This window comes from Hyalella azteca, unplaced genomic scaffold (genome assembly GCF_000764305.2).
Source record: "Hyalella azteca isolate HAZT.00-mixed unplaced genomic scaffold, Hazt_2.0.2 contig9115, whole genome shotgun sequence".
Lineage (NCBI taxonomy): Eukaryota > Metazoa > Arthropoda > Malacostraca > Amphipoda > Hyalellidae > Hyalella > Hyalella azteca.
In genome coordinates this window covers 212,108-238,785 of record NW_025939192.1, presented here as the reverse complement: position 1 = coordinate 238,785, position 26,678 = coordinate 212,108, and the positions used below count along the sequence as shown (strand labels likewise).

The 26,678-nt window shown below is 38.6% G+C and overlaps 2 protein-coding genes across 3 annotated transcripts in view; one reads left to right on the top strand and one right to left on the bottom strand.

Moving 5' to 3' along the window:
* Nucleotides 1–5,986: 5,986 nt before the first annotated feature.
* Nucleotides 5,987–11,057, top strand: LOC108673017 (pre-mRNA-splicing factor ISY1 homolog). Its single transcript, XM_018160785.2, has 6 exons — nucleotides 5,987–6,003; nucleotides 6,364–6,527; nucleotides 7,065–7,230; nucleotides 7,830–8,017; nucleotides 9,479–9,675; nucleotides 10,525–11,057. The coding sequence occupies exons 1-6, from the start codon at nucleotides 5,987–5,989 to the stop codon at nucleotides 10,657–10,659; spliced, it is 867 nt and encodes a 288-aa protein (XP_018016274.2). The 3' UTR covers nucleotides 10,660–11,057.
* A 127-nt stretch (nucleotides 11,058–11,184) lies between these two features.
* The window catches only part of LOC108673047 (mucin-17), a 20,231-nt gene continuing 4,737 nt past the window's right edge, over nucleotides 11,185–26,678 (bottom strand). Inside the window, exons 1-10 of one of the 2 annotated variants that reach the window (XM_018160834.2) lie at nucleotides 21,864–22,119; nucleotides 20,626–20,749; nucleotides 20,071–20,216; nucleotides 18,727–19,757; nucleotides 17,479–18,010; nucleotides 16,394–16,995; nucleotides 15,607–15,797; nucleotides 14,918–14,975; nucleotides 13,614–14,463; nucleotides 11,185–13,116 (exon numbers count right to left, since the gene is read on the bottom strand). In XM_018160834.2, coding sequence (XP_018016323.1) covers nucleotides 12,352–13,116; nucleotides 13,614–14,463; nucleotides 14,918–14,975; nucleotides 15,607–15,797; nucleotides 16,394–16,995; nucleotides 17,479–18,010; nucleotides 18,727–19,757; nucleotides 20,071–20,216; nucleotides 20,626–20,707 — 4,257 coding nt within the window. In that variant the 5' untranslated portion in view covers nucleotides 20,708–20,749; nucleotides 21,864–22,119 and the 3' untranslated portion in view covers nucleotides 11,185–12,351. Of the gene's footprint in view, nucleotides 13,117–13,613; nucleotides 14,464–14,917; nucleotides 14,976–15,606; nucleotides 15,798–16,393; nucleotides 16,996–17,478; nucleotides 18,011–18,726; nucleotides 19,758–20,070; nucleotides 20,217–20,625; nucleotides 20,750–21,863; nucleotides 22,120–26,678 lie in introns of those variants that run through there. The other variant, XM_018160826.2, reaches the window with a different exon arrangement.

Sequence of the window (26,678 nt, the reverse complement as noted above, 5' to 3'; positions counted from 1 at the left end):
CAGTCGGGGCTACTCGGGACAATGGGAATAAAACTTCATTTCAAAACATTTGAAGCATGCAGAGCGTACTCATCCATTACTAACAGTACTCTGAAGTCCTCCTCTTTCATTGTAGATGATGTAGAGGTAGAATAAATGACATTTTCTGTGATTTTTACTTGTTTTTCNGTCATTTGCCATTAGCATCAGATTAGTGAAATTCATGCATTTAGTTTTACCACCAGAAGTCACCCTCAATGCCCGCTCAGCATCAATTATTTTTACTTTGAAGGAAGGTGGAAGTGATTCAAGGAAACGCTGCCTCAATTGTAGAGCACATTCTTTTTTATCACCAGGATACCCTCGTTCAGCTAGCTCAACCAAACGCATTCCAAAGATGTCCCAAGGTTCATCTATGTTAGGTGTTGCTTCCTGCAACTCCCTTCTCCAGTAATGCTTGCCTCCCACTTTGTGGGTTTTGTCATAGTCAAGTAGCATTTGCTTCATTGCCTTGTACTTGAGTTTACGCCCACCTCTAACTTGGTAGACATTTAGGAGGTCACCCTCAAGAAACTCAGCAAGCTTCTGCGTTTGGTCATAAGAATTACCAGAAAACTTCCTTTGGAAATAGGTCTCAAAAGTTGCTAGAAAGTCTTTCAGGCTTACTCCATCCTTACGGTTGAATTTAGGAGGTGTTACTATCTTACGCCTGTCAGAGTTGAGTCTTGAATGCCGGAGGGCAACAGAAGGCATTGGAGGGTCTTCACCCTCTGTCTCATCAGATGAGGACATCACAATCTCCTGGCTGGTTTCAGATGATGGTTCCGAAGAAGAAACTAAGATCTCTTCTACCTTAATAGATGCCTGACGATTTTTGGCACATTTCTTAGATTTTTTTCTTTTTCTTCAGTTTAGTGGACAATTGCTTTGAAGAAACTGATGAAGAATTTGATGAATCTGGCTGTAACCGAGATACTGCCTGGCCTGCTCCTGATATTTTCACTGAGGAAGCATGCTGATTTTCCACGTCACTAGGTAATATGTGAACACAGCGGTCATTAGCTGGTACCCTAGACCAATAACGATCATTAGCAATTGTTTCTAGGGTTGCATACCACTCACGGTATGATAGGCACAGCTCAGCACGTTCATAATTTGTTAGCAGCAGCTAATCAGAACGAGCAACCAGGTTTTGCAAGTGGCGTGCTGCACGTTGGTTTCTTGTTCTGGCAGCAGCAAAGCTACTGCTCAGCCAACGTGGGAACAAGGTCCACCGGAGTTCATCTAGTTCTGGGAGCACCTTAGGATTCACATTGACTCCAAATTGGTTGTTGAGGAAGTCAGCCCTTACTTGAGCATGAGAAAATTGGGCTAAAAGAGAATGAATGGCCACAACCTCAGTTAGTGCAGAGTTTTCCAATGAGGAGATATCAGAGTCATCACTGCCTGCTGGCAAGTCTGCGCAGGATTGATTCACTCCTCTTTGATCATCAGTGGGCCTCATCTCCTGAGAATTTGTTGCTAAAGGTCCCGCCACTGCCAGGCTTCTCGACCCAACCAAGACCGTCTTGCTGTCCTGTCCATGCTCCATGTGATGAGAGTTATGGGAAGTTTTTGTGCGTGTAAATGAATAGCTGATGAAAAAGTTAGTAAGGGAATGAGATGAATGAAATTTGAAACTATCCCGTCGGAGATGCCAAATGTTGCCGGGTCTAAAATGTCTCGCGCCGCAGATGAGATAAACCTGTTATCTGCTTCTAACTAACTGGCAACAACCCTACTCTGAATGAAGGAAAATGAAAGACTGGTTCTAATGCAAAATGAATTAAAATATGGGACAGTAAATAAACACACAACTTAATAAAATTGCAAATGAAATGGTTGTTTTAATTTGAAATGTGTAATGAAAATGTGCTGGTGAATTGGATGTAAGGATTGAATTAATTTAGAATGTGTAATGAAAATGCACTGGTTAATTGAATGAAAGGAGGATGGACAGGTGAAGATGAGCAGATGTAACTGCAAACAGAAAGAACAGAATAAAAATGCAAATCATGAATGACTGATAACCTGATGGGAGGTAGAATGTAAACAAAGCAAGAACCATTAAACTCCATAAAACTAGTAAAAGCTCATCTCCATATTGTGAATTTATTTTTAAAACTAATGAGTACTACTCGCACGAGGATTGAATTAAAAGGAATCACAAGTGGACAGATAAATACAGGAACACTGCAAGATGAACATAACTGCAATTGAGAACATAAGCTTACTAGAATTAACTATAACTATAATCCAATATAATAAATTGACTTCCTCTAACTAAACCATATCAGTCAGAGATGAACACAACCAAAGTAAAATGCAAGGGAACACAAGAAGTTAATATCAATGAAATTAGCAAAATACAAAGACAAAACTTAACCTAAATTATCAATGAATAAATTATATAAATTTCTATGTCACTCACCAGTGCAACTGAGTGCCCAGGCTGAGATACTGAGTAGGAATCCAAATACTAAGAGTGATAATTGAAGTTTGCAAATTATACTTTGGTCATCTACACTGAAAAAGATAAAAATATTGAGTTTAATTTAAATTGAGTTGGATTGAGAACTGAAGATATATGATAATTAGTAAAGAGAGACATGAAGGTTGGGCTACACAGTAGCCTAATTTAACCTCCGGTAACAACGGTACCTTTGTTTCTTTAAAAACATCAGTTCTTGAATAAGTTTTTAGTAAGAAGCATCACATAATATTAGAGTAGCTGCTGCATAATATAAAGTAGCTGCTCAGTCTGCATCCAGACTGGAATAATGGGCAGTAGCCACCCGGAGAGGAGCATATAATTTTCATATAATTAATACATACAAAAAATTTACATTTTATGTGATAAAAATGATACGGTTAACAAAATTAATGCATAACGACTAACGGTTATTTAAATTATTATCATGTTAATTACAAATGGCGCACAGAGCTGGGATCGAACCTGCACTTCTCTGGCCAAGTCCAGGTACTCAGAACTGTAGCCTCTGGGGGACTGTTCATTATTCTCATTTATCTCTCATGAGATTGACAATTTTTGCTATTCAAATAATAATCTATAAAAGTCATGGTCTATAACACTTATGCAGTAATTCATACGTGAGTGAAAATCAATGGATATAATTTGGCCCTTCTTTTAGAGTATCATAGTAACATCAGTCAGACAATAACGTGTTGGCCTTCCGTGAAGTTATTCATATAGATTTGTCAATACCAAGCCTGCGCTCAGCTGATCATTGATAATAATAATGATTCCTAATACCATAGAATGCTGTGCAATATTCCTGAAACTCCATAAATTAATTCATTCATCCTCTTCATCGTGATTGAAACTATTTCAAAGCTCACACAATGAGCTGTAACCGAGTTATACCCCCAGTCAAACCGGTCTTGTTCGATTGATGAAGATTAGGGCGCATTCTACCATCACTTAATAAATCAGGTAACGATGCGCAACATTCATAATAACGGAACAATATAACTAAGACTATTGTAAAGCTATTCCCTTCAACCTTCCCCAAATTTTATGGTTGCATGGTTACATACTTTTGGTTAATAAGTTTAGTGCCGGCCATATTAACACATTACATAGCATTAACATTTAACCTTAAAACTTGCAGAGGGCTTATCGAAATATTCATTATACAAGCTGTGCGAGTGGATGCTAAGCAAATAATTGTGCAAGTAAATGCTAAGCAATTACATAGAGTGTTCACGATTTGACAACTAAGATTAACATTCATATGAAAAGCATGAGTACCAATTATAATGACGAAACTCATCAAGGGTGAAGAAAAAATGTTTTGTTTGGAATTGCATATCATAAGTAAGGAAATAAAATAACAATATTTTGTTTGGTATTCATTGTTAACAAATGGGGTAATAAAATAACTTTATTTAATTTGGCATGCGTTTTAACATGCTTCCTGTGATGTGACCCACCGGTGGGTCCCCACTGTGTTACGTGTACGGCGACGGCCAATATCGATGCTATTCTCCTGTTGCGACGGTGGTATATGTACGATAACTTCAGTTGCATCTGAGATAGCACGGAGTGATGTTGTCAGAATTTTGTTCTCATATGTTACAGCTTGATTAGGTAAGAAAAACAGTGACCCACGGGTGAGTCCCATCGCATCTGAAGATAATGTTTTTGTTGTAATGTGATGGGACCAACCGGTGGGTCCCATGTCAAAAAATTGTATATTTTGAATTCACGATGCATAAGTTGTTTGTTCAATGTTTTAATTAACTGATATTTTTTGTAGGTGTGATCATGAATGTTTCTGCTTTCTGATGACACTTTGGTAGACACAGGTAAAACCACATGGGCTGGTTTACCTATCAAAAAGCCTCAAAGTGTGTTAGACTACAATGCTTGCAAAAAAAAAGGTTGACGTATCAGACCAAATGTCCTCCTATTATTCTCCTCTAAAGAAGTCGAGGAAATGGTACAAAAAAGTTGCCTGAGAATTCCTTGAATGAGAGCATTCAAGGAATCCATTGTACTGTACTATACTTGTGGCGTTATGGAGGAGAAAATAAAGCCTGGAAAATCTTCCCTGAAAATTTCTGAAACATCTGGACATCATCTTCAGGAAGCTGAAGGGCCCAAAAGGAAAACAAGAAAAAGGTGCCGCGGCTGCTATGAAATGTCACTCCTCTTTGATCATCAGTGGGCCTCATCTCCTGAGAATTTGTTGCTGAAGGTCCCGCCACTGCCAGGCTTCCCGACCCAACCGGGACCGTCTTGCTGTCCTGTCCATGCTCCATGTGATGAGAGTTATGGGAAGTTTTTGTGCGTGTAAATGAATAGCTGATGAAAAAGTTAGTAGTAAGGGAATGAAATGAATGAAATTTGAAACTATCCCGTCGGAGATGCCAAATGTTGCCGGGTCTAAAATGTCTCGCGCCGCAGGTGAGATAAACCTGTTGTCTGCTTCTAACTAACTGGCAACAACCCTACTCTGAATGAAGGAAAATGAAAGACTGGTTCTAATGCAAATTGAATTAAAATATGGGACAGTAAATAAACACACAACTTAATAAAATTGCAAATGAAATGGTTGTTTTAATTTGAAATGTGTAATGAAAATATGCTAGTGAATTGGATGTAAGGATTGAATTAATTTAGAATGTGTAATGAAAATGCGCTGGTTAATTGAATGAAAGGAGCATGGACAGGTGGAGATGAGCAGATGTAACTGCAAACAAAAAGAACAAAATAAAAATGCAAATCATGAATGACTGATAACCTGATGGGATGTAGAATGTAAACAAAGCAAGAACCATTAAACTCCATAAAACTAGTAAAAGCTCATCTCCATATTGTGAATTTATTTTTAAAACTAATGAGTACTCACACACGGATTGAATTGAAAGGAATCACAAGTGGATAGATAAATAAAGGAACACTGCAAGATGAATTGTGAACGTAACTTACTGGAATTAATTATAACCATAATGCAATATAATAAATTAACTTCTTCAAACTAAACCATATCAGTCAGAGATGAATACAAACAAAGAAAAAGCAAGGACAAAACTTAACCAAAATTATCAATGAATAAATGATATAAATTTCTATACCACTCACCAGTGCAACCGAGTGCCCAGGCTGAGTGAGATACTGAGTAGGAATCCAAATACTTAAGAGTGATACTTTACTTCAAGTCTGCAAATTATACTTTGGTCATCTATACTGAAAAAGATAAAAAAATATGTAATTTAAATTGAGTTGGATTGAAAACTAAAGAAATATGATAATTAGTAAAAAAGAGACATGAAGGTTGGGCTACACAGTAGCCTAATTTAACCTCCGGTAACAACATCACATATGCACTAACATCACATGTGCACTAACATCACATGTGCACTAACATCACATTTACCTAACTGAATGCACAACAAAGACTAAATGCACCATCATCACGACACATTGCCACGTACCATCGTGATGCATAATCTCGACATGCAATTAATGGTAGTTGTATGTCTTAATTATCACGCGCCTTCACCACACACCATCATCTCCCATCATCATAATCATCACACCCCACCATCATCACACCCCACCATCATCACCCTCCACCATCATCACACCCCACCATCATCACACCCCACCACCATCACACCCCACCATCATCACACCCCACCACCATCACACCCCACCATCATCACACCCCACCATCATCACACCCCACCATCATCACACCCCACCATCATCACACCTCACCATCATCACACCATCTTCACACCCCACCACCATCACACCCCACCATCATCACACCCCACCACCATCACACCCCACCTCCATCACACTTCACTGTCCAGGACGACGTTGGCGCGGTGGCGGGCGGCGCAGGAGGGCGGCTCTGCTACGCCCCAGGCGCGGCGCCCGTACCTGGCGTCTGACTGCTCTGATCTGCGCCAGGCCGACCGCTGGCGGAACCAAGTCATCTCTGAAGTCGCCAGAAAAGTTGCCCAAATCCAAAATGGTGCGTCTCATAACTTCAATAATTAGTTTGTGTGATGAATATATTCCCTTTATCTTATCCTTATGCATGTTTTTAAAGTAGTATGTTATTTCTTTTTAAGCTGTTGCGTTCTTGTTGAATAAAACTCTTTATGAATGTCGCATGAATGCCTCTAGGGGACATTCATGCTGTTGATTTTGTAGTCCAATTCACTGGATCTATGAATTATGTTGAACGAATGAACCATTACATTGGTGTTTCCTACTTTTGAATTCATTCACACCAATGAATTTCATGAATGAATCCAATAAATTGTGGTGAATATTGTTGTGTGAATCACTTACACTTATTCTTAGAGTTGATTTTTGTTGAGATGTTCATGAGAATAATATACCATGGTTTCATCATTGTCTAATTTTGTAAGAATACATCTAATTGCTTATGCATGTAGGAGAATTTTGCTGCCCATTTGAAGAATATTATTCATAATTAAATACTTAGTTTTCCAAAATGTTTGTAGAAGGTTCAAAGATTTTGACAAATAATTTTTCTTCGCAGCTGGCTTGGGTGAATTTCGCATACGTGACCTCAATGACGAGATAAACAAACTCCTGAGGGAGAAGGGCCACTGGGAGGCCCGCATCAGAGAGCTGGGCGGCCCAGACTACAGCATATCTGGGCCCAAACTGTTCGGTGCCGATGGTCAGGAAATACCAGGCAACAGGTATACCCTAATTGTGATACCAGGCAACAGGTATACCCTAATTGTGGTACCAGGCAACAGGTATACCCTAATTGTGGTCATTTTATCAGTGCAGTAGTTGCAATTATTGGATAATGAGGAAGCGTCATGATAATACAATTTAGAATTTTTTAAACTATACCATTATAAATTTAACTTTACCTCGCTACACAAAGGAATTATGAACTCATTGCTATTTTTAATGATACGGACTTTAAAGGTGACATGTACTTAAATATTAACGCTGTGTGCCCGGCAGAGGTTACATGTACTTAAATATTAACGCTGTGTGCCCGGCAGAGGTTACATGTACTTAAATATTAACGCTGTGTGCCCGGCAGAGGTTACATGTACTTAAATATTAACGCTGTGTGCCCGGCAGAGGTTACATGTACTTAAATATTAACGCTGTGTGCCCGGCAGAGGTTACATGTACTTAAATATTAACGCTGTGTGCCCGGCAGAGGTTACATGTACTTAAATATTAACGCTGTGTGCCCGGCAGAGGTTACATGTTATTAACGCTGTGTGTCCGGCAGAGGTTACATGTACTTAAATAATAACACTGTGTACCCCGGCAGAGGTTACATGTACTTCGGAGCGGCCAAGGAGCTGCCGGGCGTACGGGAACTGTTCGAACAAGAACCTGCGGCGCCTCCACGACGCACGCGCGCGGACCTCATGAAGCACATCGACGCGGACTACTACGGCTACAGGGACGACGACGACGGCGTACTCGCGCCCCTGGAGCAGCAGGTGCAGCAGCGAGGTCTGCACCTGGGGGCGTGGGGTGTAGTCTTGTCACACAGAACAATCAATGCGGTGTATTGTATTGTCATAATAAGACACTTTTTTAGCCATAGCACGAGCAGAGAGGCGATACGCCTCAGAAAAATGAATACGGTGTATTGTCCAAAAAAAGGACACGCTTTCTCACCCACAGCTCGAGCAACAAGTACATACGCCTCAAAAAAAATAATAAATGTGGTGTATTGTCCTAATAGGACACACTTTTTTAACCATAGCACGAGCAACGAGTAGATACACCTCAGAAAAAATTAATACGCTGTATTGTCCAAAAAATATAACTTAGTACTCACTGCAGTGAGTGACAGAGAGCGCATTTTCTCGTCACCGAAAACGTGAAGTCACGGACAGACAGACAGACGGACGGGCGGACGGACATGACGAGCACAATAGCGCCTTTTTTCCATAAATGAGAAAACGCGCTAAAAAGGACACAGTTTCTTAGCCATAGCACGAGCAGAGAGTAGACGTAATGCTGGTATACGCACTTTCGTTGGCATAACTGGGGGTCTAGGTCACACCCTGACGAGGGCAATAACTGCATCGCTACTTGGACAAAGTCTCACTCATTCTTCTGAGCGTGCGTGTGTGATGGGGAGCCTCACCACAACCCCTTTTGTGGGTGTGATGAGGGGTTGTGGTGAGCGAGGCTGCTTTGTTTATGGTTATGGTGAATATTGTGGTAAGTGAGGTCGGTAGTTTTGTGGTTGTGATGTCCAAGTTTGTTGGTCTTGTGTTCTTTACATATGAAGTTTTTGTTGTAATGATGAATGAACATTGGGTTTTTGAAGTGGTAGTGCTCCTTTATTATTAAGTCAGCTCTGTCTTAATTATAGTAATGTATATTATAATAGCAATGTATTATATAGGTAATAGTATAATATAATATAATTATATTATCTTCTTCTTTGTTCTATTACTAACTTTCATTTTCTAAAATCTTTTATTCTATACTTTGTTGTCTCTCCAGTCCCCAAAACACATTGGCTAATTTATAAAGGTGTTCCTAGTAATGAAGAATAGTTCTGTCGGAATTGTTGAAATGGTAGGTAGTGAGATGAAATTTATGTCGATAATCTTTATATTGATAAAAATAATTCGAAAATGGTAATTGCCAACTACAGGAAAGAATAAATGAGGATTATTTTGTGTTACATATCCTTAAATTTACAAATGCGTTCTTAGTAATGAAGAATATTTCTATCGATACATTAAGATAGTAGTGATGACGATTAAATTGATGTCGATAATCTTTTTATATTTAAAAACAAATGTTGAAAGATAATTGCGAAGTACCAATAGGGAAAAGATCTTGATTTTGTGTTTTTGAACATAAATTTTAAAAGATAATTGCAAAGTGAAAGTAGGGAAAATGGGTGGGAAAATACAAGTGGGAAAAATGATGTTGATTTTGTGTTCTTAGCCGTGAAGCAACTCGTCCTGAACTATCGACGGAAGCGATTCCGTGAGGCAAACAAGGCGGGCAAGGAATTGGACGAGAACGGAGATGAAAACAAACGAGTGGAGGATGAGGAAACAGAAGAGAAAGAAGAAGATGACGAAGAAATCGAATATGATGATGAAGTTCAAGAAGGCGACCTGACTGAAAAGTTTGCGGAGGTAAAATCATTTAATTTTTACTGCTTCTGAGAGACGCATGTTAACTAAACATAGTTTCTGCTTTTTTTACCGTTAATAAAAATATAAATTTCTGCGGTAATCTCGATTTTTAGGTATTCTGAAAATTTGAATGATTATTTGGATTTTTCTTTTTCGACGGATAAATTCAATCAACATTAGCGGTAATTGAAATTAATTACAAATAGTTATAAAATTAAATCACTCTAAACTTAAATTAATAATAATAATTACATTAATTTAATCCCAAATCAAATTAAATATAAATAATTATAAAAAATAAAATAGTTATAAATAATCATAAGCCTAGAAAATCGAAGCTTTCCTCCCGCACTTCTTTGACGAGCGCTTGAGGCCGGAATTCGTTACAGGTCATAGTTCAGAATAGCAATTTTATTCAAATGCAGGTCGTTTATTTTTGCATTCTCCCTGACTGGTCTTAGTTTTTGTATTTTTCGTATTAAAACGGACGGTATTTAAATATTTTATTTATTATTGATACTGAACCATTTACGTGAAAATTACATTTTTATAATCGCCAGGAGCTTAGTTTGGTATTGACATATTTTATATTGAATTGCAATCCACTAAATGATATTCATGTTGCATGCTTATAAAAATGCTTAGGAATATCAGATTATTATAAATTTAGCATTTTGGAACCAGGTTTCGGTGAATGTTCGCAATATATTGATTCGGTTGGAAGCTAATCAATGCTACAGACCTCCAGGTCACATTTTCGTTTCTTTCCTTCAGGATGTTTACTAATACGATCAGAAGCTAATAAATATTACAGATCTCCAGTTTAAATTTTAATTATTTTTCCCTCAGGACGACGAGCGCGCCGCGGTGCTCCGCTACATGGCGCACGTGCCCAACATTCCAAGCCAGCAAGAGATGGAAGACGCGCTACTGGAGCGCAAGAAGAAAGATATCCTGCACAGACTTCTTGGGGACTCCTTATGAGGACTTATTGTGCTAATAGATCAAGGACCTTAGCATTTATAAAGAAAGATATCTTGCACAGACTTCTTGGGGACTCCTTATGAGGGCGATATTCGGGGCGGGTATTGCGCTAATTAGCAGATATATGATTAAATATCTATTGACCGATCAAGATGAATGCTCGTGAAGATTGTTCTGCTATCGTTGCACCGGCCGTTAAAGTTTCAATTAACATTTAAACTAAAACTGGTATTGGTTGTGTTGTTAAATGCCTCGAGTATCTAACGCCGAATTCTTAGAAGACGTAGCTGACGCAATGAAGTATCATAGGTTACGCTTTGATATTTGGATTTTAATCCTGTTTTTGTTTACGTTAGTCAATAGCCATCTTAAGGCTTTAATTACATGCCACAAATACAGCCTGAATTTTGAATTCGGACCTTCCCTTAAGTTTGTAATTGAATTGCGAATGAATTCGCATTATGATCTCGTATAAAGGGTATAAATAATTATCAAGGGTTTTAGAAAGGATAGAGATATGAACTCGAGTTTTTTTATTTATATTAAGAAAGTAAGGCTCAGAAATCGCAGCAGGGGTAATTTCTTAACAGATAGGAAATAACGAGTAAATATTTCTTTTTACTGGTAGGATCTATGAACTGATAGGATAGGATTGAACGATATTCCTCAAAGTAGAATTTTATAAAGTCAACAATTGTCATGAAAATATCAGTTTAGTATCAATTACAAGGCACCCAACAACGCACAGTAGGGATAGTAACGCTGTAATACATTAGAATAATTTGATTGCACCTGAATACTTATATATACAGGACGTTTTTGTGTAATGCACATTTATGGCATCGATGTACTAGGTACCTTTAATGCTAATCCTTTCGATTTTTAACTCGGTTAAAAGAAGGTTGTTTCAAACGAGTTGGGTTTATTCGCTCGCTCTTAGTTCATTTCACAATATTAATAATGCAAAAAATGTAGAAGAGCTTTAGAAAATTGTAGAAGAGCTTTAGAAATTACGAAAAATCAATATCACTGGCGATTCTTCCAATATTTACGAAATATCTTATAGCGTTTATTACTCTCCACTTTTGATCCTCAATTACTTGCAATAAACCCCAATGATGCAATATTTGCCCAGGAGTCTTTAAAAGTAAGCGGATGCACTTGACAAACTTTGTCTTGGGTGAGTGAGGCAAGTGCGAGTTAAGAGTAAGCTCCATAAATACACTAAGCACAAGTACCATAGAAGAGACTTGTTAATAATCACGTTTTAAGATTAATTGAGGAAGGCATGTACCAGGTCCCACAACAAAGTCAAGAGAGACATAATATTCCCACATAAATGTCACAAAAACAACATAGAAGCCTCGCAAAGCAAAGAAGGCAGGCTTTTAAAATTCCCGTATTAGACAACAATAAACTTTGAATGTGTTAACTTCTTAGGCTTAAAAAAACACTCGTTAGCTAACACAACAGCAACAACATATTACACTATCTGGAAGCACTCACAACTGTTGAATTCCTGGCTCCATGTCATGAAAAAGTTACGCGTTCGTAAATCTGCGTCAATTAATTTGTTGTAACTCCGTCGTCTTTTTCCAGGTAAACCCACCAATTACAGACGAGATATCGGCCGCTACGTGTACTTGAGCGAGTTTTGACAGTACGGCTCTACTCGAATTAACATAAGTGCTCTCAAGACCTGGTAAATGTCTCGCTGCCACTAGCCCTTGATACATAAACTATCTCAGACTGGCCATTAGAAATGTCTGACTGTACCACTTGAGTATTCCCTTCCACTGTCAATTGTTGATGATTTTGTTGGCAATTTGGGTAGGCATCTTTAACTAATGACCCTACGTACAGGGTTGTTGTATTGCTGGTAGTAGAGCCTAGAACGTTAGAGGGCTGGACAGATGAAGCAATAGCATGATATGGCCCGGTGCCAGTAGGACCGCTCTCAGGCATGCATCGGGAGACGTCCATGTTGTGATCATCAACTTTGCCACAAGATTCGTCGCTTACGACGATTGTGGGAATTGATAGGAAATTATGCGGCCTTCCAGCGAGTGGAACATTAGTTTCTGAAGTTCCCGCCGCGTGCGCAGTGGACACTAAGACGTTGGAGCCATGAAATTTTTCTCTTGCATCATCCCCGGACTGAATAGAGTACGGTACAGTTTCCGTGCCCTCGTTGGGAGCCTCTTGAGAGGCAGGTCCTACAGACTGGATTTTAGAGCTCGATTCTTCGATCTCTGCGATGTCCTCGAGGATTGCGGCCGTTGTAGGAGCTTCGTCGCTGCAGTTGAGAGGCAAAGCGAGGTGCTGCGTGAGCGTAGTGTGCTGAATGTGCTGAGCTGATAGCACAGGGCCATGGATGTACGAACCTTGACCTGACAACGACGGCAGTAGCAGGCGCGGCTGACTGCTGTCCAGCACGAGCGCGGGGCCATTTCCAACCTGAGAAAATTTGCTCGTTAAACCCTAGTTCGATGACATTTTATAAAACATCAAATAAAATTAGATACTGTTCATTAACAATTCCAGGCGGATAAGTACAAAAGGTGGGTTTCAAATTAATTATAAAAAATAAAAAGTACGATAACAGATAATGTTTACCACCTATCTAGAATGAAATTTATGTGACGCCTTATTTATGAACGATTATAAGCATTCAGTGGATTTATTCGTGAGAATTTATTATCATTGTAGTCTTAAATTTACGAACGGATGATGGAATTTATGGAATGTTTGCATTTAAAATGTTATAAATGAAAACAATTTGAATTGTGGCTTAAGCAATTATCTACATGATTATTGATTTGAAATATAAGCAAAGAAATGATCACACCTAATCAGATATCTAAATATAACGTATGTACTAGAGTAAATCACATTGTTATCAACTCCTTGATCCACATGGGAGTTCGAATCAACCCAAGTACTCATCAAGTTACCGATAGATTAGATGAAGTAAAACCAGGTACTCCAGTTACAGTTGCACGTTCATTGAGCTCAGAAGTGGACCCAGGCAACGACAAAATTCGGCTCGACGATGTCAGAGATGACTGGACGAACTGCAGTGAAGCTGCCAGCGACGTTAACGTAAAATGCTCTTTGTTAGCGGCTGCTGGTCGGCTAGAACTGAGACGAGGCGTCATTTTCAGAGGGGCAGGAGCGATAGCCAGAGGTTGAGGCTGCGCAGGTTCAGCAGAGCTTTGGATGTGGTGATAAGGACTTACGATGGGAACAGCATTGGTTATGGTGGTGGGCACAGTCATGAACGTTGGTAACGAGGAACAATAAAGCGGGGCCTGAGAGAAATTAGGAAACGTCACGACTGCGTGTGCTTGAGTCATAGGTCCAGGTTGGTGGATGGAGAGGAAAGTTGGTGGTTGTTGATTGATGACTCCAGGCACCAGCGAAGTGTGCACGGCCGGAACTGGAATAAACTTGGTTGTGGAAGAAAGTGACGGTGCAGAAACAACGCTTCCGTTGATGGGAATGGAGCTAGTCATGGGAATAGGAAGAGTAAGCACACTTTGTCTCGTCAGGCAGTTCGTTGTTCTCAAATCCGCGGGGACCGCTTGAGATGTCTCAGGGATGTGCGACGTAGCACTCGTAAGATCTGCCTTGCCCTCGGTACTCGCAGGCAGTCCCGCGGCTACCACAGAGAGAACTTGAGGCACATTATTAGCCACTAAAGCTGAAGGAGGCTGTAGCTGCTGCGGCTTCTGATGCAGCGAAGGTAAGGACAACGAACGACTACGTGGCTTCTGCTGATCTTCTGAGTCTGCAGTTAGCACTCTGCATGGTCATGATAAAAATATTTCATGTTTACTGGAGTAAAACTATATCATCTCATCTACTTCTTACTGAAGTAACTTTAAAGGGTAACATAAAGAATTAAATTTATGAGTTGTTTAATCGGATAAGCATTGCAAAAGATATCAAGTACGGGAGAATGAACGTTAAATAAAAAGAGAATAGTTTGAGATTCCAAATACAAAGCTTTTTATATATAATTTGGTGGCACAGAATAAATAACGATAAATACCGATGTATTTCGATTCAAATGTTAAAATCTCACAAGCGGACATCTTTTTTAATAGGTAAAATGAACTTTCACTGATTAGGCCATGATTGTGATGAAATATCGCACTATCCTGTGGGTTCGGATATTCTATGCGTAAAACCGGGAAAAATACATGTAATAGATTGATGATCGAAGACACATGAATTTTTCGCAAGATAAACTCACCCATTGTGAGGCATTGGAGCGCCTTCAGGGGCTGCTGGGGCGGCATCAGTGTAAGCGCCTGAAATATTGTCATGATAAATATATTTTTATGTTCAATGTTCACATGAATATTGAACATATGCAAGATAAAATTTAGATAAATAAGAAAATATAACTCAGTACTCGCTGCAGTGAGTGACAAAGAGCGCATTTTCTCGTCGGCAAAAAACATGGAGTCACGGACGGACGGACAGACGGACATGGAGAGCACAATAGTGCATTTTTTCATAAGTGAGAAAATGCGCTAAAAATAGCTGCTCATTAAAAAAACTCATAGTAATGGCATGTACATCAAAACCAGCAACAACGTAATCCGGTTTTTGGTGTTTATTATTAAAAGGACATATGGTCCAGAGTTTGTTTAAGCATCTTCGTTCAATTCAACAACAATTTCTACCGTAGTAATACAGAATCTATTACATACACAAGTACATGCTATATGCCGTCCGTAAAAACCTGCTTAAAACGTACGTAAGCCTCTGCTTCACGCAATTGTTAGACATTAGCTAACTAAAGTTAATTTTAATGGCGCACTACTCTCGTTTGCTTCGATGAATTTCCATGCATAATAAGTTAATTTTAATGGCGCACTATCCCCGTCGTTTGCTTCGATAAATTTCCATTCATCGAAATTCCATTTCCATTGATACCTGCTAGCGCGGCCAAGGTGACAGGGCACGTTTTGTGCTGCAGGAGAAGCCCTTTGAGCGTGGCGACATCGGCTCGCAGGGACGCTACCTCTGCCTGCAGGCGCGTGTTGACGGTGGCGAGCTCAGTGCTCTTGCTCGCCAGCTTCTTGACCCACTCTTTCTTCTTCTCACGACACCTCACAGCTGCCGCCCTGCACATTGACATGACATTGTCATGCAAGTCTTTCATATCAAAGTTGTAATTTATTTTACAAATTTTTTAAAAGGAATTTGTTTTACAAATTTTTTAAAAGGAATTTGTTTTACAAAATTTTTAAAATGAATTTATTTTACAAATTTTTAAAGTACAGAAGAAAGGTAGGGTAAGGTAAGGTTTCTTCTGCACCTTAAGGTAAGGTGCAGAAGAAAGTCTACTTTCCTGTGAAATTTGTACATAATTTTATACATTAAGTTTTAAACGAAAGGTGCAGAAGGAAGTCTACTTTCCAGTGAAATTTGTATTTAATTTTATCGTCAATATTTAAATGTAAGGTGCAGAAGCAAGTCTACTTTCCTGTGAAATTTTTACTACTTAATTTTTGGATTATAACATTTAATCAACGTGAAACACGGTTGTTTTCTTAATCAACGTTTATTCTTTCAAGCAAGGTTGTTCGAAAGCCAGTGTAAACACACCGCAAAACTACGTACCTATAACTTTAAAATTGATTAATTATGAAAATTACCCTAGTAGGTCTAGTAAATCCGAGTTATCATTCATAAAACCTCACACAGATGTTCCCCGTACCGATTTCTCTCAAGAAACTTCATCCTTTTCTCCTCATCATCATCTTCGCCTGGCGCAACTATTCGCTTTTTGCCTCTTTGTCCATTGCTATTTTTGTCCAGTGAGCCGTTGCTGTGCAGTGAGTCACTCACAGAAGATGTTGTCAAAACACTGCAGGGGTAACTAGCAAGAGGCTCCTGTGAGACAGGCTGGGTAAACTCAGCTGTACATTGATAACTAACTTGTTGTGGGGACGAAGAAGCGTTAGACAAATTCACATGATTGCTGGAAGATTGGTGAGTTACATGATCGTTGGAAATGGAAGACTGGAGTAATCCTGAACTTTTAAAAATCTGCGGACAATTTGAGGACTGGTGATGATTGTTGGAGGATTGAGAATGATTGTTGGAGAGTTGAGGATGATTGTTGGAGGGTTGAGGATGATTGTTGGAAGCTTGAGGATGATTGTTGGAGGGTTGAATGGAAGGATTATTAAGATTGGATTGTCTAGAAGTAGGCCGAGTGAGGCTGGCGATCCTGTGAGCAGTTAGAGCACGTGAAGGAGGCGGCCGAGAGGACGGTCGAGCAGCGGTCTGGCTCGCGGTCAGGGCAGCCTTCAGACGCTGTCGAAAATTTAGTTATTAATATTAGAGTCTAAAGTACTGGATGTCCAGTAAGAAATAAAAAAAAAATAAAACGTTTTCTTCACAGATGCTAAATAAACACAAGAAAGATTGGAACGAAGTTAATAGCATAATACGGTTGTATAAAATCGTAATTAAACATCTTTAACGACAAAATGAGTGAATTTCCCGTTTCAGCAAAAAAAAATAATGAAAAAACTACCAATGATTTGTCACAACAAACGCTAAACAAACAAACTAAACTATTTGCAAGGCTAGGGAGAGCAACCTTCGAATCGAAAACAATTCGGCAACCTTTCAGTGCTCTGACATTAATGGCGAATGAAAACAATGAGATCTGTTCGGAATAATAGCCACACTTCATGCTAAAATAATGCCTTTCATTCGCATACAAAATTGCATTATCGAGTCGGAAATTATCAAATCAATTGCTGAGTGTACACCAAACACCAGAGAGCGTACCATTTTGGCCAGAGATGGTTTATTTGGTGGATGCTGTTGAAGTTGTTCTTGTTGGGGTGGCGTGTATGCAGCAGGCATGGAAGACGACTGTGTGGAGACAAGTGGAGTAGCCGGAATTTCCACCGGGATCGCCTGTCCATTAGGGAGTCGCAAAAATAATTGAAGCACAGTAGCGGACGGCGAGGCTGGTGGCAAAGCGGGGCCCGTGATCACAGTCGACGAATTGCCTGCCCCCGCGGAAGCAGCGACCTCAGAACGCTGCAGTGGATGTGGTAAATCCTGATGATGCGCATGCGGTAAGGAATCCGGGGGTAAACCTGATAGTTGTTGCTGAGTTAAACTTGACTCATGCGGGGATAAACTTGAGTGTTGTGATGCCGAACTTGACGGATGAGATGATAGATTAGACAAACGATGGTCAGTTGTTGGCTGCGTCCTGCAGGGATGTGATGAGTTAGAGACGAACGAATCTTCGACGATTCGTTCATCTGAGCAGGGGTAGGCATCGCGCAGGCACTGCGTCAGGGATGGGCTGCACACAACACATTGATTCAAACGACATAGCATTGGTGGGAGTGAACATTCAAGCAGTATGCTGAACAAACATCTTCATACAAGAAGATTAAGAAGACACCAGATAGAAGCATTACGGTATAATTCATAGTATTATAAATGGCATGGTATGCATTCAATACCTATGTATGTACATACATCCATTAATATAAATAGAAAAGGAACGCTTATATACACAGAATTTCATGAGACAATGGGGTTTCTAAATCACGACAGATTCGATATGCTAATTTATATTATTAGCATAGACACAATTTTTTACATCACGTAAGACTTTAGCTTTAACGCTGCAACTGAAGAATTTATCAGCAGTGGCAATAATAATATAAATAATCCCATAATTTTGTGAGAACTCGTACCTTAACTACGGAAATAATCATGAACGTGGGACTGATTTGAATATAATAGAAGCAATTTTTATTAAAATAAGAAAAGCTTTCCGTAGTAACCCTTGTCTGATTGCATAGGTATAACTTTAATTACACTTGGTAGGTACACTTGTATTATATCGTAGTGAAAATATGCAGTCACACTTGAGTTAAATGTGTAGTAGTATATTTCAGTGCATGGTTGGTATTGAAAATATGCAGTCAGACAAGCATGTGTATATATTAGTATTATATATACTAATATGTGTATTAGTATATTTCAGTGCATGGTTGTGTCTTAACGTACCCTGCCGTGATGACAGGAGTTGGAGTCGAGATGACGGAGCTGCTGCTCATGCCGGCCTCGGCAGCTGAGGTGACGTTGATGCTCAGCTTCTGGCGACCTGAGAAGCCCGCGCGGCCACCAGAGCAGCGTCGGTTAGTTCGAGCATTTTGAGGACTAAAGTTGGTCTCACAAGATCCCATCAAACTTGGGGCAAATTCTTGATGAGAAGAGGGAGGATATCTCACTGAAGAATACCCTTCATCAGATTCCGTCATAGAAGCGTCTGAAACAACTTGTAGATCATCATTGCAATACTTGACCTGACCTGAAGAATCGTGACATTTGTGTTGGCCATCAGTGACATCGCAAACGTTTTCCTCGCTCACGAGAATCGGACCGTCACTCAGCACCTCAAGACTCTCGGTTCGTCTTCTTTTGGTCGCGCGTTTGTCAAATTCAACAACATCAGCGCCGTTATCATCAACACAAATCTCATCATCTTCCTCATCTTCATGACAGCTTCGTTTTTTGCCAGAAACTTCCTCCGCCTCATCATCTGTCACGGTGGTTATGTCAGAATTAGACATTCTTGCGCTCAGTTCAGAGATGGACCGAAAAGGCAAAGATTTCTGAGACAGGCCAAATTGTGATGAGCTTACACAATGATGGTTGCTATGCTCTCTATGGTGATGCAAAGTCGAGCAATCGTTGTGACTGCAGCCGCAATCTTTGTCTCTCTCACTGCCATGACCCAAGCTCAAGTTCTCATCATAATCATAATGACGGTCTTGAAGATATCGTTGATGGCATGAATCATCCTTGGACGTTGAGCTGATGGTGTGGTCAGAATCAGCAGGCGCTGGTGGAATTATCCTTGGAGTATCAAGGGAGTCATCATCACATACACCAGGGGAACTTCTGTGCATTCGGATTTTGCTCCCGTGGCCAGCGTTACGACTTGACTGTGAATGAGGGTTAGAGTGGAAACAGCTGCTGTTGGTATCAACGTTGCTTAGCCTTGGAGACAGCGCCATGATGTGAGGAGTCGAGCTCTAGAAAATTAATATTATTATTAATAACACACAATCTTTCAGGATTTTTAGGCAATAGATGAAAAGAATGGAGTGACATAGATTACTGCAGGTACTGTAGTAGAGGTAGGTAGATTTGTAAGAAGGAATAAGAAAACTAACTACAATTTAAAACACATTCAAAAATAGACTTTATGGAGTAACCTGAAGTGGAATTCAAACTATTTAAGATCAAATAGTTGAAAAATTCTGATATGATAAGCATGCAGAGGTATTCAGTGAAGAGGGTATAGCATTTAATATGAGCATGTGGTAGCATGTAAAAATTATAAACCTCTAAGTTAATCTGTGGCTGGCTTCTGGCTTGAGATGCCCTGCGGAACTGCTCATCAAATGGGTTGAGGCCGCTGCAGACTTCCTCAAAAAGGTCTTCGCATCCATACTGGTGGCGGATGTAGCGAGATGGCGTGGGAGTTTCATCTGTGAGACAAAAATGGCTGTGTATTTGATTCCACATAAATTTATACAAAAATAATTGGCATAGTGCCAGTTCTTGGCATTTGCCCGGAATAAAGGTTTTATAGTGTTGCAAATGCATGAAGAAAGTTGTTTCAAGCTGTTTAGCAGCAATACATAATAAGCATCCAAAAAATTTATATTTGCTTGAAATTTCAAAATGTTAGTAAGAAGATATGGGTACCTATAATTCTATGTTAAATGTGGGTTCTTATAGGTCTTTGGGTTTGGGTAGGTTAACATCATTTAATGTTTGAAAATTAACAATGGAACTTTGTTGAACAGGATACTCAAATGTTACAGATAATTCACTTAGAGTTAATAGATGCTTGTCTACAATAAATGACTGGGCTATAAACTGTTCAAAACTTACCCACAGCAAACACCATCTTGTTCTTCTCTTCCATCTGCGGTCGAGTCTCGGCTTCACCTTCAGTGTTAAGAGATGGGGCCATGGCAGGCAAGGGAGGTGATGCGTCTTGGTTGCAGGACACACTCTGAAAATAACACAACAGTTAGAAACTATATGCAAAAATTCAACAAAATATGAAAAATATCCTATCTTTTATGTAATATTTGGGTTTAGTGGAGTCTGCATTCAAATAAAATACATATGATATTCATTTTTACTACTGGAGGGAAGGGAATAACATTAGGATTTAGGAGTGGTAAAAATTACAGAATTTCAGATAACAGGATGCAAAAATTGCATGAATTTTGGGGCCCAGGGCATGCCAGGCTAAGTTTATACATTCAATACCAGTACTGATAAGGTTGACACAGCATTGAGATGGCACAGAGATGCTAGACTTCAATAGAAAGAATCTTTTTTCTAATCAAAAGTGAATCACAATTTCTAGCATGATAAAAACAGCTTTATACACAGAAAGAAGTCATCACTCATCATGACCATGTGATTGTCAAACCTTAAAAAATCTTACTTCTGACCAGTAAATATATTATATGGCATGGCTTTTAGTTAACAAGGCAATTGCAGTTTCTGCAGTGCAGGAACTGCTGAGTGGCAACCTTTGCATCATTAATAGTAGTTGTTAGTTAATAGGCTGCCAAATTGCAGCTATTGAGCTATGAAATTTTGGTTTAAATAAAACTAAAGCATATATTAGATGAATCCACAAACATCTGCATAGGATTCATAGAATTTTAAATTTTCATTATTTTCATCCGGATTCTTGAGTATAATGATTACTAAATTAGGGCCCAATTATAAACAGAAATTTGGATTAAGAGGGAAAAAACCTAGAAGTATAATTCTCTGACAGAATCTACACTACCAGGTAGGCCTAGCAGCTGCTAGCTTGCTAGTCAAGTGCTGTGCTAGTAATTGCTAGTTGCTACCATTCTGCTTTTGATTCTGTCTGTGTCTGCCATCTGGCGACTCTGGCCCGTCGCCCATGGCCCCATCACCCATGCTGGCATGCCCCATCATGAATTCAGATGATCTCATCCCAATTCCAAAATCAAAATGATGTAAAACAGTGTTTCTTCCGATTATTAAAGTAAAACAGTATATTTCTGCCGAATGTGTTTACAAGTACTAATAAAAAAAGTCATAGCCTAATTAGAAATGATTAGCAAGAACATGCATACCGGTGTCACCGTGCGGGTGCGACGTGTCCAATCATTCCAATGAAACTTTATGATTCCAGTCAGGCTCAAGCAGGCAATCGAAATTATAAATCCAATTGAGCAGTTTCACAGTTTCTTGATAAATGGTCATTTAACGATGATATAAATTTCTCGCTAACCACAAATTCTTTTGTAACAAGCCAAACAGCAGCTAAATCAAAATGGTACAGCATACAGGTCCGACCGTCCGAGCATCGCATCCTTGCACTTGCAGAACAGAGGTTGGCACTAAGATAACACGGATAAGCGACGATAACATCGTCAGTATTCGTCACCATTTGAAAATTCCGGTAAACATGTTGAATAATCCTTATCAGTAGTAGTGGAATGGTATTCTAACGCTTCAGCTATAGAACAATTTTACACCGGAAGTCGAGAATATAGTACCCTCAAATTTTGTTGAATTTATGGATGGATGTCATTCATTAACGACGAAACGATGGCGGAAAAAGTGGCAAGTGGCAAGGAAGGTGAAGTCCATTAGCTAGAAAGGAACACATTTAGCATCTGAATAAGGAGTTAGAGAAGAAAGGCAATAAGCAACAAAAAAGAATACAATCGTACAAGAGGTCGCTTAAATTGGACGTCGGCCGCCCGAAAGAGAAAGACAGAGAAGAGAAATGTAATGAATTCTGCCTACATAGCAACATGACTAAACCGCGTAACTGGGACCCGCAGTCAGACACCTCTGATTCTGATGAGGGGCGCTATTTGGAATAATGTCCCTGGGATCGAGAAATCCCTTAAGACTTCAGAGGAGCATAGACACACTTTACAAGGCAGAAAAGAAGAATAGTTCATATGCACATAATCCTATAAGATAAGTCATTACATGGGGCTATTTACACCACAAGACGACTCTTGCTTGCAAGATATCCAACTTTCAATTGAATTCTAGTATTTGTTTTCTTAATTCAGTGTTTGAAAGGCCCAGCAACAGTGTTAATAACTGCTCAGTGTTATCCTAACGTCATATGAGACTTTGCAGTCTTATTCGCACGGTAATTCGTCTTATTACCATGCGTGTATAAAATTTTATTGGCATATTGGACGTAGGATTGATCCGCAAGCTATAATCATAACATTATATCAATGCAAGTTTGCTCAACTGATCATAAAATACTTACAAAACTGCTTTGAATGCCCTAGCCGAGCTTACGTTATATGCCCGAGCAGAGCTTACGTTATATGCCCGAGCAGAGCTTACGTTATATGCCCGAGCAGAGCTTACGTTATATGCCCGAGTTGCCCGAGTAGAGCTTACGTTATATGCCCGAGTAGAGTTTACGTTATATGCCCGAGTAGAGCTTACGTTATATGCCCGAGTAGAGCTTACGTTATAGGCCTTATGTTACTTAGAGCCTCACAGGTAACTTAGTTAGTTAGAGCCTTATTAGTTTTTTCTCCCATACAACTTAGTGTCGCACAGGTAAATTAAAGTAGATAAATAAAGAGAGAATTATTGCGAATAATATTTGCTAAACGTACGAATCAATAGTTAGATGGAGGCAATTAGTTGGCCACCTAATATATCACGAAAATAACGAATAAAGTTTTTAAATTTATTCATCAGATTTTCTTGCATTAAATAGATCAACGATTACTATTCATATACATTCTATATTTTAGCCACGGTTGAATATAAACTCCTGAATGTTTAATTATTCATTGTTAATTTTCAAAACTTATGTTACATTAGAAAAAGTACGAAATTATTTATTTCAAAATTAATTGTAACGAACAACATTGACTAACCTCTACAAACACCTGCATAATTGAAGCCAGAAAATAATTCGCAAATAAACGATATAAGAAGTTGAATAAATGCAATACTTCGATACCTAATACATAACATATATAATATAAAATTTCAAATATGAACGAAATCAATAAAAATTCGTAGCCTAGCATATAAATGAGCGGTAGTTCCAGTTCAGTGATAAATCTTGAATATATTTCCCTGCTAGCGAACAGTTTTAGTAAAGCGATAAATCGTGACGATATTTTCATACAATTGAGCAGTTTCAGTAAAGCGATAAATCGTGACGATATTCCCCTGCAATTGAGCAGTTTCAGTAAAGCGATAAATCGTGACGATATTTCCCTGCTAGCGAACAGTTTCAGTAAAGCGATAAATCGTGACGATATTTCCCTGCAAGTGATCAGTTTCAGTAAAGCGATATTTTTGCAAAAAAAACTGCACAGACTGAACTGAAGTTCGAGTTGAACGTAAGGAGACTCGCTGCTATGGTATTGGATGCCATATATGGAGCCCTACTACACACTTGCTTAGCAGGACTACACCCATACTGCTTAGAGCTTAGCGGGCTAGATGTTCACTCATGGAAATTGCTGGGACTTTGTCTATAGTGCGATGCAATTTTTGTGCTTGTGTGAGTCATCCTGCCTCCTGCAGAAAGTGTGTCAATATTTGGATACAATGAACCATTAATTTTACTTAGTGTAGCGAGTTCAATAAGAGACTCAGCTCAGCAAGCTCTAAGAAATTTACTATTAACCCAGCAACCATTTATGAACTTAGTCCCGTTAATAAATCAGGCAAAGAAATATTAATTTTAGAAAATCAAAAAAATTATGAAATGGACAATTTTACATACTGCAGTCAGAAACTCTATTATAACAAATTATCTAAACTTCAAATCCTTCTGCCTATCACAACTCAAGTTCTATGTAGATCGACCCGATCATTATACTCCTGCTCAATGAGTGACAACATATTAGAATTTAATACATCGGAAGCTTAGCGCTCATTTTTCTTCCAATTACAAGCAATGTTCGCACTAATAAAACACCGGAAAGTCCTTTCATTATTCGTGCATATCCTTTAGCCATATTATTTATTATTCGCGAGTATCCTTTAGCCACATTTTCTCTTGTGGCGCAACATCCTGTCATGAACTGGCCTGTCCTGCGGCGCAGACTACGTCACACTCAGATAAATTGATGGTTCGTGTAGTCCAAATAGTTACACACACTGCATCAATGATGCATCCTTTGGCAGGTCAAAAATGGGTCAGGCTGACCCTCACGAGGCAAACAAGTTCATCATTTTTTTGACAAATTTTCACTCATTTCTCTGGGTGGAAGTCTTCGCTCATAAGTATCTTGTATAAATTCGGCTCACACGTATCACCAACAGTACAATCATACATAATAATAATAATTTAAATTAATTTTAATTAATTCAAAGTGTTTTATATTTTAGTAAAGTATTTAAAGTATTTTAATTAATTAATTAAAATTAATTAATTAAAAATTAATTGAAATTTAATTCATATTAATTAATTAACACTTTTAATAATTAATCAATTTAATTAATTTGTAATAAAATTAATTTTTAATACTTTTCAATAACATTTATCATGTATCCTTTGACGGATACTTAAGGAGCTCGAGCTGTGAGAGAGCAACTGTCCTATAACACTGAACAAAATCAGTTAGTTTTTGTCAAAATAGCGATGCACTTTTGAGCAAGTCATCCTAACACTGATTTTCCATGCAAAACTCGTATCGGTGCTACGCACAAGAAGTATATCACTATTTGGACAATATAACACATCAATTTTCCTGAGTCTACCACCACAATGAGCGCTGAGTCACGCTGTTGTTCAGCTACAATCTCGAGCTGTGCGCAACGACGGCAATTCTTGTTTGCTGTTTATATAAATATTTGCTCTTATAAATAAATCAATATAAGTAACGTATTTGCTTTTATAAATAAGTCAATATAAATATTTGCTCTTATAAATAAGTCAATATAAATATTTGCTCTTATAAATAAGTCAATATAAATAACGTATTTGCTTTTATAAATAAGTCAATATAAATATTTGCTATTATGAATAAGTCGATATAAATATTTGCTCTTATAAATAAGTCAACATAAATATTTGCGGTTTATAATAAATATTTTTAGTTTTAAGTCGCAGCTGAACGAATTATTGTTAGGCTTAATTAATGAAAACTTGTAAACAAATAAATAAGTGATATAAACAATCATTAAAGTTATTGTTCGTTGTACAATCATTCAAGTTATTGTATATTTAATTGTTAAAGCTATTGCATTGATGCCAACATGCCAGCTGAATAATAACAATTGTATGACCACATATAATAACAAATGTAATTATTGGATGACCCTCTTTCAAACAAATTGAATTTATTAAAGCCTATAGAACTTGAAATAAAAATAAATATTATATTATAATATAAATATATATAAATAAAAACTACACTTTGCATGACAATCGCAAACATTGAGCTGTGTGCTGATTTTTTCCTTTGCACTGCCAGCTTTTTGCTGATATTGTCAGTAAGGCACAATTTTAGCACCTAGGAGCTGTATATTTTTTAAGCTACAATCTGTGTTTTTTTAAGAGACAAATACGGTAGTACGTTTTTTGAAGCGTAAAGCTACAAATTTTGTCAAGCAAAAAACTGTACGATTTTTAAAGCCAAAATTCATGTGAAATGAAATTTGGAAACATGATTTAAAGTTTTCACTATCACTAGCAGGCGTCACTAGCACACATCTTAATGCACCATCACCAGCAGGCGTCACTAGCACACATCTTAATGCACCATCACCAGCAGGCGTCATTAGCACACATCTTAGTGCACCATCACTAGCAGGCGTCACTAGCACACATCTTAATGCACCATCACCAGCAGGCGTCACTAGCACTCATCTTAATGCACCATCACTGGCAGGCGTCATTAGCACACATCTTAATGCACCATCACCAGCAGGCGTCA

Bases quoted from the DNA above. Each gene is read 5' to 3' on its own strand.
- LOC108673017 (XM_018160785.2), top strand. The intron at 6,528-7,064 runs GTGCGTCTCATA...TTTTCTTCGCAG, and splicing joins AGTTGCCCAAATCCAAAATG to CTGGCTTGGGTGAATTTCGC. The intron at 9,676-10,524 runs GTAAAATCATTT...TTTTTCCCTCAG, and splicing joins TGACTGAAAAGTTTGCGGAG to GACGACGAGCGCGCCGCGGT.